At 44.7% G+C, this 16,936-nt stretch overlaps 1 protein-coding gene and 1 long non-coding RNA gene across 11 annotated transcripts in view; one reads left to right on the plus strand and one right to left on the minus strand.

The window, feature by feature from the left end:
• Nucleotides 1–16,936, minus strand: part of HHAT (hedgehog acyltransferase) — a 321,914-nt gene that overhangs the window by 138,747 nt on the left and 166,231 nt on the right. For 9 of the 10 annotated variants that reach the window (XR_006214213.1, XR_006214214.1, XM_042976895.1 and 6 more), the window contains one exon: nucleotides 7,283–7,318. The exons of the other annotated variant lie outside the window; for it this stretch is intronic. Coding sequence is in view for 7 of the 9 variants with exons in the window: in XM_042976895.1 (XP_042832829.1) it covers nucleotides 7,283–7,318 (36 nt within the window). In the remaining 2 variants the exon portion in view is untranslated. The remainder of the gene's footprint in view (nucleotides 1–7,282; nucleotides 7,319–16,936) is intronic. 10 annotated transcript variants of the gene reach the window in all.
• On the plus strand, nucleotides 10,878–14,695 carry LOC122236015. Its single transcript, XR_006214215.1, has 3 exons — nucleotides 10,878–11,052; nucleotides 11,133–11,253; nucleotides 14,387–14,695. It is a non-coding gene; the product is annotated as an uncharacterized LOC122236015 (long non-coding RNA).

The following is a 16,936-nucleotide window of genomic DNA, read 5'->3' on the forward strand; positions in this document are numbered from 1 at the left end:
GGAATGATGGCGGAAGCAGGGCAGCGCCATGGAAGAGGGGACAGTCTCGTGGAAGGGGGTAGGGACAGCCTGGTAAAGGGGGGGAAGCCCCATGGATGCAGGATAGCTTCTCTTCAGCACCCTGCCTGCATTTTCATTAACTGCCTCTGTCGGGCCTGCTTTGGACTGTGGTTTTCTTCACTTTTTATTTAAAACACTTTGTTACCGGAACACCACACAGATCGTTAGCTGCTGGTTTTCATAAACCACAAGTGGAATGAAAGAAAGGTTTAAAAAGAAGGCTGTGCTACTGCAGTCGCTTCAGAGAAGATGAGCTTGCAGCAGGCAGGGACAAAAGACACTTGGTGGCTCCCCCAGGTGCCACTTCTCCCTTCCAGTTGCCACAAAGAGAAAATCAGCAGGGCCTAATTAGGACTGCAAAGACGCAGAGTGTAGGCTCACCTCAGGTGGGAGCAGCTCTTAATCAGCACATTTGCTTTTCATGCCACTATTAAAATTTATTTCCTTGGACAAACGAAAGTTGACTTCCACGTTATATTTATAAAATTAAAACTCCAAAATCCTAGGGGCACCTGGGTGGCTCAGTCAGATCAATTCTCGATTTTGGCTCAGGTCATGATCCCAGGGACGTGTGATCAAGCCCAGCACCAGGATCTGCATGGAGCATGGAGCGTGCTTAAGATTCTCTCTCACTTCCTTTGCCCCTCTGCACACACTCTCTCTCCCTCTCTCTTTCAAAAAAATAAAAATAGGGGCACCTGGGTGGCTCAGTCGGTTGAGCATCCGACTTCGGCTCAGGTGGTGATCTCAGAGTCTGTGAGTTTGAGCCCCGCGTCGGTCTCTGTGCCGACAGCTCCGAGCCTGGAGCCTGTTTCGGATTCTGTGTCTCCCTCTCTCTCTGACCTTCCCCCGTTCATGCTCTGTCTCTCTCGGTCTCAAAAAAAATAAATAAAGGTAAAAAAAAATTTTTTAAAAATAAAAATAAAAATACACAAAATAAATTAAAAAATAATTTTTTTTTTAAGTTTATTTATTTTGAGAGAGAAAGCATGAGTCGGGGAGGGGCAGAGAGGGAGGGAGAGAATCCAAAGCAGGCTCCATGCTGCCAGCTATGGAGCCTGATATGGGGCTCAAACCCATGAACCACGAGATCATGACTTGAGCCAAAACCAAGAGTCAGAGGCTTAACTGACTGAGCCACCCAGACACCCCTAAAAAATAAAAAAAATTAATTTAAAAACATCTAAAATCCTATGTAACAAATCAGGTATTTTGCCTCTGAATTATCTTATGTGTGTATTTAGAATATATACATAACAGGGGTGCCTGGGTGGCTCAGGTGGTTGAGCATCCGACTTCAGCTCAGGTCACGATCTCGCGGTCCGTGAGTTCGAGCCCAGCGTCGGGCTCTGGGCTGATGGCTCGGAGCCTGGAGCCTGTTTCCGACTCTGTGTCTCCCTCTCTCTCTGCCCCTCCCCCGTTCATGATCTGTCTCTCTCTGTCCCAAAAATAAATAAACGTTAAAAAGAAAAAAATTTAAAAAATAAATTAAAAAAAATAGAATATATACATAACAGTTTTATCTTTCTTTTATATTTATGTACAAAAATATCTACACACACATACAATAACTCAGAGACAAAATGCCTGTGTATATATGCATATATATGCATCTTGTGTGTGTGTGTATATATACACATATATACACATATATGTATACACATATACATGTGTGTGTATATATACACATATATACACATATATGTATACACATATACATATGTGTGTGTGTGTATACACACACACACACACACACACACATATATATATATATCTTTAGTTGTTTCACGTATTCATTTTAGTGTTTCTAAACTCCTAGACTGAATACAGATGCTAATTATCTTCCTATTACCATCTGGTTCTTACTTCCAGGGCCAAATGCCTACCTTCCTCTCCTTAACCTCTGTTTCCAGAGCAGCTGAGAGCCTAAACAGGGATCAACTATCTTAAGGAAAGAGGGAGGCTTATCCCCAGCTCTCTTCCTTCTTCTCGGGAGGAGTCTTTAACCCAAATTAATTCTTCATTTGACTGCTTGCCTTCTTAAAGGCAGACTCTTTTGAACATTTCACACATCACAGAATCCAAGACATATTTCAAATGATGGTGAGCAGACTTCTTTGTCAACACCATGAATGCTACAATTAACTACAGCAAATGTGGTGGTAGACTTTGTGCTACTCAAAATAAAGGAGGTTAAAAAACTACCCTGTGATTCACGAAGCTCAAAACACCAACATTTTTTAGCCCAAACAACCCTTCTTTTCCGCGCTAGAGCTAGTTTTATGAATGGGTCGGGTATAGGGTGTCACCCAGGGAAAGCCAAAAGCAGCTTTGTGCCTTTCAGAATTCAGTGAGCCATTAATTCACACATTACTGCAATTCGATGCCCTCTGGCAATTCAAAGACTCCAGACTGTGCTGGAATCTCGGGATCCCCCTCCAGAGGAACAAAAGGCACCACAAGAAGTGAACAGTTCTCCCATTCTACCTTCTCTCTCACCAGAGCAGAACGCTTCAAAGGGGCACACACTGTTTCATACAAACATTAGCATCTCTGTAGGATTAAATCTACACTATATTGAACACCATTCTAAAAGCAGAATCTGTTTACTTACAGAAAGGAATTTCTCTTCTACTCTGGAGATCTCAAATAGCTTTAGGGCCACACCAGAGGCTCAGTGACGTTTTCTATTTGCCGAAGAAGTATCAGTGGCAGGAGCCCACACTCTGCGTTTCTGCTAGTCCTGACAGGACATCAAGACACTATCCTTAGGACAACAGTAGCGACTCTGATGTACTCACACATGATCTTTAGAATAAAAATGGAAAATAGTGGTAAAGAAAACTCATTTTGCTATTTACAAAAAAAAATCCTTATTTGAAATGAATTATCTAGCTGAGTATAAATACTATAGAAAAGAAGATGAAAGTACAGCTAGTATTTTTTCTAATTTTTAAATGTATAAGAATAATGGCAATGCAAAAATTGTAAAAGGAAGACAGACAAATTTAATCTTCCAGACATCACAGAAGATGGATGGCTTCAGGTCTTCTTTTAAAAGTCAGGATGACATCCTACATCACTTAAAACTATTCCCTAATGTGAGGAACTCAGAGAAGGGCAGGAGGGCAGGTACAAAGCAGTTACAGCGTGCGTTTGTGAGAAGGGTGCAGCTGCCTACAACTCTGGGTAAAATGGAAAAATGCCTGGGGACGCCTGGGTGGCTCAGTTAAGTGTCTGACTCTTGATTTGGGCTCAGGTGGTGATCTCACGTTTCCTGAGATGGAGCCTGAGCCAGGCATCGAGCTCTGTGCTAATGTGGAGTCTGCTTAGGATTCTCCCTCTCCCCTCCCGCCCCCCGCGCCCCACTCTCTGCCCTCCCCTGCTCACAACTTCCACCTCTCTCTCAAATCAATAAACTTAAAAAAAGAGAGAAAAATGCCTCAGTCAGCAAGAATCCAACCCAACATCACTAATCATTTTTACTTTCTTGCCAAAACTAAACTAAGCTAAACTTAAACACGCTACCCTGGTCTTTAAAATGAAACAGAGCTATTTTCTTCCATAATCTCTCTTCCCAGATTGGGCTTTTTTTTTTTTTCCTTTTTCTTTTGTAGAGTTACATTAAGAATCCCAACCAAGAGCCTTCTTCTGGCGCTATTCTTAAGTGAGTTGTGATTACTGTTTCCTGAAAGTCTTTCCTTTGATTTCTGTGAGATTTGGAAGGACTGAGGTCACTCGATTTTTCCCACAGTCGTCATAAAACACCAATACCAAAAATGCTCACATTTCATTAAACGTGACAGCTCCTTCCTGCCCCACAGCTCAGTGAAATACCCCAACAGCTTAAAGGGAAGCATGCCCCTCCTTGCAGTTGCCTGGGCTGGGATTACAGATAGGGCTCCTGGCTTTGTGGAAATTTATGTCATTCCAGAGAAGTCGACATTGCTTCCATCAACATAAAAGATGCAGCTGATTAATTTCAGGGAGGCTGCAGTTTCTCTTATGCCAAACACAAAGTGTTCAATACAGCCCGATGACCCAGAGTACATGTTAAGAGCTTGTTGTAGCCAATAAATGTAGTTAATTAAAAAAAAAATCGATGCCAATTTCTCCAACACCTCCTCTTTTACAAAGGGAATATATTTTCTTCTCTTAGCCAATACAGGGTGAGAAGGATTCAAGCAGCACTGCCTCACTCTTCCAACCCTCCAGTTCTCTGCAGTGACTGAGTAACAGGAAAATGCCATTGCTCTGTGGGCCACAAAGACACCACTCCCTGCCTTTGCTTCCCAGCTCCCAGGGCAATCACTCGCTGCTTCTCTCCACCCAACTGAAACCACTTTCTCTAAGTCTAAAGGACACTTAACACCTTCTGGTAACTAAATACAAGAGCCCCTCCAATTAAAAAGAAAAAAATCTCCACTCAAACCACCCTCTCCACCAGCTGCCTGGCCTTTCTTCCTTCTCCTTCACAGCTTAACTCCTTTTTTTTTTCTTTTGAGACACACACACACACACACACACACACACACACACACACACACACACAGGGAGCGTGAGCAGAGGAGGGGCAGAGGGAGACTGAGAGGGGGAGAGAGGAAAAGAGAGACAGAATCTCAGACTCCACGCTCAGCACAGAGCCCAACATGGGGCTGGATCCCATGACCCTGGGATCATGACCCAAGCAGAAGTCGAGTGAGATGCTCAAATGACCGAGCCACCCAGGCACCCCCACTGCTTAACTCCTTGAGACAGTTGCTGCTGCCACTCCATCACCCGCCCCTCACACAGTGCCCCAACCCGCTTCAACCTGACTTCAAGGCCATCATGCCAGTGAAACAGTTCTCACTAAGGCGCCCATGAGAAACAGTGCTCAATCCCCTTCAGTCTTAACCTCCCAAGCCAGGAGCAGAAAGGATGCATTTCTAAAGGGAGCTACAAATAAAGGGGTGATACCCCCACCCCATCCTGGGATTCCTAAGAGATGGAGAACTGGTGGCTCCCAGCAACTACCTCCCCCCAACATCTCCACCCTCCAGCTCCCAAACTGGGAGGAGCATAAAGGAAGGAACTCAGAGTCTTCAAATTCTTGGCTACCTGGTGCAGAGTGTATCATGGCCATGGGGGGAGGGGGTGGAATGAGGAGACTTCATCACAGAGACTGGGCACTCCTGCAAGAAGGGGAGACTGACCCCCTCATTCCCCAAGTGGATACACAACAAACATGTTGATTTGCTCTGCCCTTACCAGAGCAAAGGAAAGGACAACTGCAGAGAGATGTCAGGGCAGAAAGAAGCCTTACCCCCTACTTCTGCTTGGTTCACAGAACACTAAGGTGACTAGTTAGAGCATCTCACCAGTACCACCCAAAAGGGCCAACCGCCAGGACAAAGGGATCCCAGCACCAGTTACATTAGAAACACTGAACTTCCCCCTTACCCTCCTCCCCACCCAACATAGGAAATGCGGTTGGATCCCAGAAGAAGGAAAGGCAGGAGGGGTCCCAGAGGCAGACCACCCCTCCCCCCACCTCAAGGCCCCTCACACCATAAGCCTGGCAAGTGATAAGCTCAGGGAAAGCTTTAACTCAAATGCCTGTTTTTCTCATAGTGGTATTCCCAGACATATCCAAGTACGTGGCCCATGACAGGATTAATAATTCTTTGTTGAATAAATGGCTGAACAGTTTCTTCTTAATCCTTGCCCTCCTTGTCCTTTCTGCCTCATTTTGTTCATTCACTCGAAGCACAAATGTCTGTTGAAGGTTGACTCTACAATCTAATCACAAAAAGGCGACTAAGACACATTCCCTGCCCTCAAGAAAGTTAGTAGAGAAAATAAAGTACAAACTTGCATCCGCCACAAGGATCAGGTGAACAGTGGCATGGTAGCAGGACAAAGTACCAAAGACACTAACTCAAAAATCCAAACCACTCCTGGAAGTGTACCCAGACGGCTTTTATCAGCGTACACATGGAATCCTCATGCCTGCCTTTTCGGTGAACTCTGGTCTTTCATCCCTCCTGCTGTAATGCATTTACCCTTTAATGCATCAAGGGTAGTAGTTAACACACTACCATCTATGTGTGATATCCTGGAAAATGCTAGGGAAATCTATATTCCTTGGGCCTAGGGTGGGCCAAAAAGATTTCAATGCACACCTTTGGATGAGGCCCTGGAGAAATGACGAGGTGTGGGTGGCCTTTCTTGGAACACCACTGTATGTGATGCAGCACGAAGGAAATGTTGTGGGTTTAGGATAAAGGCAATGCCAATGATGCACGTTTCCCTTCAGACAGCATCTTACCCACACAAAGACGGCCCTGTATGGTGGCGAGCTGAACCACTGTAACGCCTACCCAAAAAATCACATGGGATTTATAACTGTGTATTAGCAGACTCTTAGAATTAGCATTTACAGTCTCCTATTTGCAGAAAGCAAATCACTCTACATAATTTCTAGTTCCCTTGTAATCACTAGCTTACAGTCCTTCGGAAACCATTATTGCTTCTCACGTGCCTTTCTGACAAGCGTTTTTTATGACCATTTTTCACCGTTATTAGAATAATACATGCCCAATACAAAAAAAATCTAGAAAATACACCAAAGTTGACAGCAGAAAAATATGCAAATTTTTACCAGCCCTGTTAATATTCTGGTATATTTCCATTTAACCTCTGTTTGATTTAATAGCTATTTGGAATTAATATGCCCCATAAGCCACTCTGGTAAAAATCACCAATAAACTTAGGATATAAACTGCCATCTGTAATCTCTTCCAATTATGAACGAGGTTGTATCTGCATGACTATAAAACAACCAGTAGATTCAACTTTAAAAGCTTAAATTCAATGGAGGGAAAATTGGTGAAGTGGGTTAAGGTATGAAGGCAAGCTGACTCTCTTCACTTCTCTATTTGTCTTCCCAGCAGCCCAGCACTTGGAACAAGTTTGCCCATGCTTTTGGGAAACTACCACTTTAGCTATAAACTGCTTTACATAGAAGTTCCTCTGACTGTTTAAAAAAAGGATAATTTTGCGTGCAATTCTTGGAGGCCCAAAACACCGTAATGTTAGCAGTGTGTGGGTTTTTTTTTTTTTGACAAGTATACAATTGCCATTATTTAACAAGATATTTAAAAAGGATTGTATTTTCATCTCAGTCTTCCATAATAGACATGCTATGCAATGATATCTAGAATTAAAATGATGGGCTTACCTGATTAAGAAATCATGCAGTCCAACGTCAAAATACCTGTTCAAAGAAGACACAGACAAGTATACCAGTAAAAGAAATGCGCAGCAATGGCAGACTTGACCAAAAACATGTAAATTGCATTCAGAGCACGGTGAATAAATCAATCACTCTGTAACAGCAGTTCTCAAAGTATAGCCCCTGGAGTGGGGCCACTGCAGCAGCATTACCTGGGAACTTGCTGGACATGCAAATTCTCAGGCCCTACCTCAGGCATACTGATTCAGACACTCTGGGGATGGGGCTCAGCAATTAGATTTGACAAGCCCTCCAGGCAATTCTGATGCAGAACCACTGCTCTATGATAGCAAAAGTGTCTCAGCAAGTCTACGCTTTTTCTCTAGAAAAAAAAAAAAAAGCCACAGGGTAGATTTTGTCACTTTGCCAATAGGTGAGTCCTTTTATCACACTAGTTGTCTTAGATGTTTACTTGCTCAAAAATAAATGAAATTATGTTTTACAAGTACAAAACCATGCTGGCCAAAGGTAAGAACAGGGGTGGGGAAGCGTCAACTCTGTCCTTCCATGCTCCTCCCAGCCGCAGTCCCCAGAGCATTTTTTTTTTTAATTTTTTAATGCTTGTTTATTTTTGAGAGACAGAGAGAGATGGAGTGTGAGCAGGGGAGAGGCAGAGAGAGAGAGGGATACCCAGAATCCTAAGCAGGCTCCAGGCTCTGAGCTGTCAGCACAGAACCCAACACGGGGATCGAATTCACAAGTCGCGAGGTCACGACCTGAGCCAAAGTCGGATGCTTAATGGATGGAGCCACCCAGGTGCCCCTGTCCCTGGAGCTTTTTACCAAAGAGCAGCCCTGTCCATAGCTGGGTCTGCCCTGGGAGGGAAGAGAGAAGAGCAGCCCCATGCACTTGCTGGTGAGACTGCCCTTGTGCCTGGGCCTCTCACCAGGCACCTCCCACCAGTAAGTCCCGGGCAATGGTGGACCCTTTCACATACAACTTCCCCTGACACCCCCAAATGGGCTGAGTCCATATGAATGGCACTGCCTTGGTTTCTCTACCACATTTGTTCCCCCTACACCTCTAACCACTTAACCAGTGTCCTTCTCTCACCTTTGGGTCTGGTTGTGAGTAAAAAGGCTCGGTGGCCGGAACCATGATGCTGCTGTCCACCACACATAACCACTACTCCTAACACCTAGAAGGTGGTCACTGTGTCCCACCCAACAGACTGGCCTCACAGGTTAGTGGAGTAAAGCCTGCCGGAGTAAAGCCTGAGTTACTTCTGTCCCTACAGACAATGAGCAAGAGAAACAGAAATCCCCCCTAGAGTGGGGTCTGACTGCCCAGGCCCTGACTGTCCCTAGGTTCCAGCTCCACCCTTGTCCCGTTTCTGGAACATTCCAGCATGCCTGGAACCTCACCTCACCTGACATCTAGCGGATGCTTACTGACATTAAAGTAGGATGCCTTTGGGTACCTTTAAATGGCAAGCTTCCTTTGTGTACTGAAGCATCTGTTTACAGGTCAATGGACAGAGTAGGAAAGAAGAGAGCAACAAAAGTTCACTGGATCACTTACCTGAAGTCATTACACGATTCAAGGAAGATACATAAGTCTTCTGAAAAGAGCTCTAAAAGGAGATGTCCCTGCAGGATTAGCTGATTTGCTTCAGTTGATACTACACTGACCTGAGATGCTAAGTTCTGCCTACAATCATATTTAATGCAAATTAAAAAAAAAAAAAAAAACTGAAATGATCCCTCCTCTCAACCCAAACCAAGGCCATGTTCCTCGGCCACATAAGTAAATATTCATATGACAGATAGCAATTTTAAGATCTCCAGGACCTGCAATGTGGGAGATACAAGTTGTATAGATTAGAACACAGATCTCAGCTTCATTCACTCATCCAAAACCTATTCAGCCCTTTCAATTACATCAGCTACATAAAGGATCAGACTCTGTTGCAGGAATCATAGCATAAAATAGACACAGAGGGAATCAGAAAGAACCACAATATGGTGGTGAGGTAGGTGAAGGAAGATTCTGAGGGAGTAATGAACAACCTAATAATATTCACAGAAAGGACTATGAAGTATTTAGAAGATGGCAACTACTGTATGGTGCCCACATACACAAGCCATTGCTGGTGAGGCCAGGGATTGGCATCTCCATTCATCAGTGCAGGGAACTAAAGCGGAGAGGCTAAATAACCTGCAGAGCTCACAGCTAGTAGAGGACAAATCTGGGAGTCAAACTGGGCCCTAAAAGCCATGAATTGCTTACTCTTCCCACTAAAAGCATAGGCTCTCACTGCCTCTCATTATTAATAATTGAAAATTATTCTTCATTCTAAGAACTGGTCCCTTTCCACCTCCTCTGATTTCTGGTTTTCCCACCATGGCTGCCCAGCCCCAGGCAAGCCCACCCCCTGCCTCCCTGGGCACAGCTGCCCCACAAGTGCCATCTATCTCCCTGAGTCTTAGAATCAAGTCAGGTTCTGGGAAGTTATATACCTTCTCTAGGCTGCAGCTTCTCCGTGGGAAAATGGATAGCCCTTATTCATGGAGGGTTATGAGAATTAGGTGATAAGCAAAAATACAGTGCTTAGCACAGTGCTTGGTATACTGTGAGTACTCAATAAATAGTAATCTCCTTCCCTCCAATTTTTAAGAGAAGTTGTGGTTTATATATACAATGGAATACTACTTGGCAATGAGAAAGAATGAAATATGGCCCTCTGTAGCAACGTGGATGGAACTGGAAAGTGTTATGCTAAGTGAAATAAGTCATACAGAGAAAGACAGATACCATATGTTTTCACTATTATGTGGATCCTGAGAAACTTAACAGAAGACCATAGGGGAGGGGAAGGAAAAAAAAAAGTTACAGAGAGGGAAGGAGGCAAACCATGAAAGACTCTTAAAAACTGAGAATAAACTGAGGGTTGATGGGGGGTGGGAGGGAGGGGAAAGTGGGTGATGGGCATTGAGGAGGGTACCTGTTGGGATAGCACTGGGTGTTGTATGGAAACCAATTTGACAATAAATTTCATATTAAAAAAATAAAAAAGAAGAAAGAAAGAGAGAGAGAGAGAGAGAGAGAGAGAGACAGTTGTTTTAATGGAAGCCCAATAGTAGGAGAAGGAAGCCACATCGAAAGGACATAACATCTCACTATGCAGCCCAGAAAGACAGGTGAGGTGATCCAGAGCACAGGGAGGGCCTGAACAGTAGGGTAGAGGGTAGTACAGCTGGAGAGCTGAGGGACAGGGACAGAACTCAGGAAACAGGCAAGGGAGCAGGAAGACCAATTATTCTATGGAGGCCTCATAGGGAGCCTTGAAGTTGGATGTGAGAGCCGGCGAGGAGTGCAGGGGAGCGGGGTCTTGCCGCCAGGCAGGGAAGGCATCATCCTATCCTGCCTGCCCTGGCCCTGACTGGCATCTCACTAAGAAGTGCCAGCACACACTGGTGCATGCCCAGCTTCACCTGCCACCACGGTATCCTCTAAAATCTAGGGCCTAAATGTACAGAAGTCAGTGATTGTGACACGTGGTGTTTCAGAACATTTCTTCTTGTGCATGTGTGGCTGGTCACGGATGGAATTTGGGGCTGGGACAAGTGGGTGTCTTTAAGCATCCTGTGATAGGCAGGCTTGGGAGGAGCTGACAGTCATTTGGAAACAAATGGAATGAAGAAGGTCAATGGGGATTGGCAACATAAAATGTACCAGGAAAAATGTAAGGGGAAGAAAACAGAATTTCCTCACAGGTATTCATGTCTTAACTCTTACGCTACATCAATTCATCTGTGTTGATATTCATTCATTCATTCATTCATTCAACCAACAGATATTTTGCCAGAGCCTTCTGTGTGCCTGGCGCTGCTCCAGCCCTGAGGACATGGGCGAGAGTAACACAACAAGGGCCCCACCACGCACGGCACCCACGTCTTAAGTGGAAGGGGTGAACGGTAAGTAAGCCCTCCATAAAGAAGAGAACACCAGAGGCAGAGAACTCACACAGGTGACAGGACAGAGGGGTGGACCACACAGCTGCTCAGGGAAGTCCTCTCTGGCCAGGTGACATCCGGGTTGAGATCTGTATGGTCAGAAAGGGCGAGCAATGCCAAGACCGGAGGAAGAGTGTTCCAGGCAGCAGGACATGTGGGAAAAGCCCCAAGGTGGGAAGGAATGCGGCAGGTTGGAGGAAAGGAAGAAGCCAGCATGACTGGGACAAGCTGAAGTGGGGGAGGGGGGCAGGGAGCAGATCTGAAAAGGCTGTACCTAAGGGTTAGGGCTTCATTTCAACATCCATGGGAAGCAGAGAGGGTCTTTACCAGGGGAATGCTATTTTTTTCATTTGTTTAAATTTCATTCATTTAGGGGTGTGCTTTGATTTATCTGTGTATGAAAAGAATACTCTGGGTGTCCTGAAGAGAAAGGATGGGGACAGAAGCAGGGCAGGGAGCCGCTGCAGTCTAGGTGACAGGTGACAGGGACTCACCCCAGATGCAAACACTGGAAACAGAGCGGAGACACAGGGATGGATTCAGACATGATTTGTGGACGAAAACTTGCTCTTTGAGGGAGGGAGGGAGGGAGGGACAGAGGGGAAAAAGTAATCTGCAAAACAACAGAGGGCCTCACAGCCCGCAGTTCCACACCAAGCAACTGGTGGCTCAGCCAGGCCGTGGCTGCTTCTGGAAGCTCCACAGGAATGCTTGGTGGCCCGCATCCAGACCAATGGAACGACAATGTTCTGTGACTGGTTTAATTTGGAGAATGGCTCCCCTGCTGGAAGAACTGTAAATTATGGCAATGGTTTGGGATCTTTTTAATGAATTTATTGTGGTAGAACACACACAACATAAAACTTCCATTTTAACCATTTCTTAAGTGTACAACTCAGTGGCATTAAGTACACTCACGCTGTTGTGCAAACAACACCACAGCCCACATCCAGAACTTTTTCAACCTTCCACTCCTCTTTACCATGGTAAGGCTGATTTGGGGTCTTTCCAAAGGGTTCAGGGGTGCCCCCTCACATGGGGTCTTTAATTTCAAAACACAAGCCAACCAATGAAGTCTAGAGATCTCTTCTCACTTAGTTTTCCTGTATAGATGTAAAAGATGGCTTCAGGAACTAGAATAATAAAGGAAATATGCTTTTCTTTTTTTATTTTAGAATTGTATGCCAGGCACTGGGCTAGGCCCTCAGTGTATCCCCTCTTCCAGTCCTCACCACCTGCCAAAATAGATCCTTATTTTATAAAGCCTCATGTCCTTATCCCCTATCACATAGCTGGTAAATGGCCAAGTCAGGATCAAGCTGAGTAACAAACGTCAAAGGCAGCACTTTTTCCCTTTCTGTGCTCAGCTGCTGACTCATTTAACAAATATTTACCATGTGCCGGGTAGTGAGAATTCAGTAATGCACAGCACAGAGCCCCTACCTCAAGGAAAGTTGAGCCTAGTAAAGAGATGGCGGAGTCAACAAGAATTTCAATACAGTGTGATGGATAACAATGTTCTACCCCACCCCCCACAATGGATTGCAAATTCCATGAGGGCAAGAACAGAGCTGGCCACTGAGCAGATTCTCAATAAGTACCTGCTGAGTGAACCAACCTGTGAATGATGTGCTGTAATAAGGCACCGGTTCCTCCGTCTGCTTTGGCACTGAGCACAGGACATTGCCGATAGAGATGCTCAAAGTAGTTACTTAATACATCAATTACTATGCATAAATATATAAAATACATACCCACAGATGGAAATGAGGCTTCTCTTCTGAAACGAGATATCTATCAAAGTGTAGCACAATACATCTTATCACCTTCTAAGAAAATGATCTCTCATAGCTACCAGCCCACGGTAAGGCAGGATTTCCTTAAGAGACATGAGAAACAGTGACCTTGCACATATTACCCTTGATTCCTTCCAGAAATCAAAATTAGGAAGTCTTTTATGTGTGGATGTGATATGGAAGTTTTTGTTGTCTGAACGTCAACTGGTAGCAGCAGCGGGAGGCAGCTTTCAGCTTGCTGCATAAAAAGAAAGTTTCAAATAAGCTGCAATGTTCTAATACAGCTGTGAACTTCCCATCACAGGGTGAGCTCAAGCATGGGTTGTAAGGGTATTCAGAGGAGACTGAACCATTGCACAGAAAGCTGGGATGAATGGATGACCTTGAAGGATCTGCCTAGCCTCAGACTTCCGAGTCCCTGTTTAGTCACTTTCAGGAAGCATCTCCAAGTCGGAACACTCCCTTCCACAGCAGCAGCTCGTCTGATGACCATCGGCACGGTTGCAAACTGTGCCTGGGCTAATGCTCCCGCAGCAGCCCTGATGGCTTATTTATTACCATTTTGATTGCTGTCCTTGGTAGAGCCCCACAGGGCACTAGAATTAAGCTCACCGTGCCTGACACAGGAGTGCTGCAGGAGTGTTTACCCCCAGAGCAACCCCCGTGCTGGCAGAAGATGGTCAGCCCCACAGAGCATCTCCTTGGCAGAACTTGGAGTAGAACCCACAGGTGGTTCCAGGACTTGCTCTGCTCTGCCAGGCTGCCTGCCTTCCGGGCTTCAGGTCCTCAGGACCACAGCTGGTATGGTCCCTTAGCAAGCCACGCGCAGGGCAGTGTTTGGATGAAGCATCACTTTCAGATCTCAGCTCTTGTTCTACTTCTTCAACCCACAGACCTCACAGCTTCTCATCTCCAGACGTGTTCATCCCACTAGTTGGCGGCCAGAGTTTAGCTCTCTCACATTCCTGCCTAGAAGTGTGAAACTGACTTGGTTGGAAGTAAAAACCAAATCAAATCACTAGGAAAATAAAGTTTATACCCAGACTCAAGGAGTCCTGACCAGTTCTGGCCGGGCTACCTAACTTAAATTCAAAGAACGGAAAAGACCTTAAAGTCTACCTAAGCTGACCTCCTCACTTGCCAGAGTGGGAAACAGGATAAAAAAGATGAGGTAATCCTCACACAGTTCCACAACCAGCAGCAGAGCCGAGACTAACAGTCCCCGAGACCCTACTTCATCATTCAACATGTCACAACACAGCCCTCCTCCCAGTCTCAACTGGCATCTTTATTTTCAGGGGACGTCCCAGACAGTACTGGCAACACGCCTCCTGATGACAGCACATAATAACGGGCACCATGTCATACCACGTCCATCCCGGCTGTGAAAGTCATGCGAATACAAAGCCTGCAGGATGCCTCTGCAGGAGCCCTCACTCTCTCACGTTCCTTCCACCATCTGGTCCTGTCTGGACCTAACCTGCATATCAATTTGAGATTCAGAGCCTGCTGAAAGTCAACAATAAATAATGATGCTGGGTGTTATCTATAATAACCAAATTATGGGAACAGCCCAAGTGTCCACCGTTTGATGAATAGAAAAGGAAGATGTGGTGTGTGGACATATGCATGCATGTACGCATACTATGGAATATTACTAAGCCATAAAAAATAATCAAGTCTTGCCTTTTGCAATGACATGGATATAGCTAGAGTGTCTTATGGTAAGTGAAATAAATCAGGGAAAATAAATACCATATGATCTCATTCATATGTGGAATTTAAAAAGCCAAACCAATAAGCAAATGAGGAGGGGGAGGGAGGGAGGCAAACCAAGAAACAGACTCTTAACCATAGAGAACAAACCAGAGAGGAGGGGGGCAGTGAAATAGGTGATGGGGATTAAGGAGGCACTTACTGTGATGAGCACTGGGGGATGTAAGGAACTGTTCAATGTCTATATTGTATGCCTGAAACTACTATTACACTGGATGTTGACTAACAGGAATTTGAATAAAAGCTTTTTTAAAAAAGCGATGCTGGGGGAGCAGGAAAAGGGAAAGTGAACTTAGGTCAGAAAGACCCCATTTGGTGAAATACCAAAGTCTGACGGGAAAGTAGAAAGTGAGAACTGTAGCCCACGAGGACAAATTCTAAAAAGCAAACATAGTACAAAATGGTGTCGGGTTTCACAGGACATGCTCTTCGCTCCACCAGACAAGTGTGTCTGCCATCAGATCATTTATTAGCCAGAAAATTCTGGGAAAGTAGCCCAAAAGCCAGGTCATCTGGGCATTTCAGAGTACTGGAGAAAGAAAAGGAGAGAAGGTGCCAGTTTCAGGTATAAAGGGCTCAAGAGTGAAGAGCTTTACAGGAGAAACCACATCTCCCAATACGTGGAATTTAGGTCTGTGCTCCAGCTATCTCATTTAATAGTACTTGACCATGGACAAAAAAAAAAAAAAAAAAAAAAAAAAATCACTGCTCCACATCACAGTTGTTTTAACTGTGGCACAGAGAAAATAATACCTATGGCACAAAAAAAGGAACAAACGTAGTGGGTACAAGCGGTTCATAATAAACCTTCCACAAATGCTCAAGATTATTTTCTTTCCTCCTCAGACTTTATAAAGTCCCTAAAGACTCTTTTCTAAACCGCATCAATGCTCTCTGCATTCATTCATCCAGCAAACATTTATCAAACACCTTCTAGATGTCAGGCACTGCAAGAGATGTCTAGGATGCAACAGCTAAGTCCCCACCCTTGTGTATATTCCAGAAACAACTCCCATATCTGATGGGTGATTTGAAAATGCTTTCTCTCAGTCTGTGGCTTGTCTTCTTATTTTCTTAAAAGTATCTTTTGAAGCACAAAAGTTTTGAATTTTTAAAGATCCACGTTGTCATTTTTTTTTTCTATCGTGGACCATGTATTTGGTATCATTACGTAAGACAGCTTTGCCTAATCCATGGTCCTGAAGATTTTTCTCCTATGTTTTCTCCTAAAAGTTTTAAGCGTAGCTCTTACATTTCAGTCTTTAATCTATTTTAAGTTAATTTTTGTGCCCACCATGAGGTAAGAGTCTAAGTTTATCTACCTTTCCATGTCTTCATGTAAAAATGTCTCCTGGACATCCCTGTCAACATGGAGGTCACTGGCAGCTTTGACAATTGTGTAGTCTCATTGAGTGGTGGAAATGGAAGCCAGACCAGAGCCAAGAGCAGAGTGAATAAAAGGAGAGGAAGCAGAGACAGTGGCATATAAATAGCTCATGCAATGACTTTGGTTCTGAAGAGGAGAGGGAAGGGTAATAGCCGCAAAGGAATAAGACAAAACGAGGTTGTGTTTTGTTTATCTGGAGAGAAATCTTCCACTGGGATAGGTGATGGGTGCAGATGGCAGAAGACTTCATGGAGGCAAGAATTTTAACAGAATAGGAAGCAGAGCTGTCGTGAGAGAAAAATGGATAATGCTTAGACTCCTCCCACTGGAAGCCAACTGGCAGTGACTCCCACAGAACATCACTCAGGTTGGAACATAAAGTGTTACTGAGATGCAGGGGAGCTGATTCCAGAGCCGCAGGAGATGGTAACAGCTCTTCTTTCTTCCGGATGGCACTTGCAACAGTGATGCCCCTAAGGGACAACCGTAACAGCAACACAGAAGGAGAAAACTCCGTATCTCTGATGGCACTACTGATAGGGTCCTGCTGATCCTGCCCCGCCCCCTGCTGCCTCTGACAACACAGCTACTCAGTTATCTCCAAATAGAGAGTAATAACTGACTTGTGCCTTTCATTCCCCCCTCAGGAAAGACTGTATAGAGACATGGGCCTCAGCTCCAATTT

The sequence above is a fragment of the Panthera tigris genome, chromosome F3 (assembly GCF_018350195.1).
Source record: "Panthera tigris isolate Pti1 chromosome F3, P.tigris_Pti1_mat1.1, whole genome shotgun sequence".
NCBI classification, from domain to species: domain Eukaryota; kingdom Metazoa; phylum Chordata; class Mammalia; order Carnivora; family Felidae; genus Panthera; species Panthera tigris.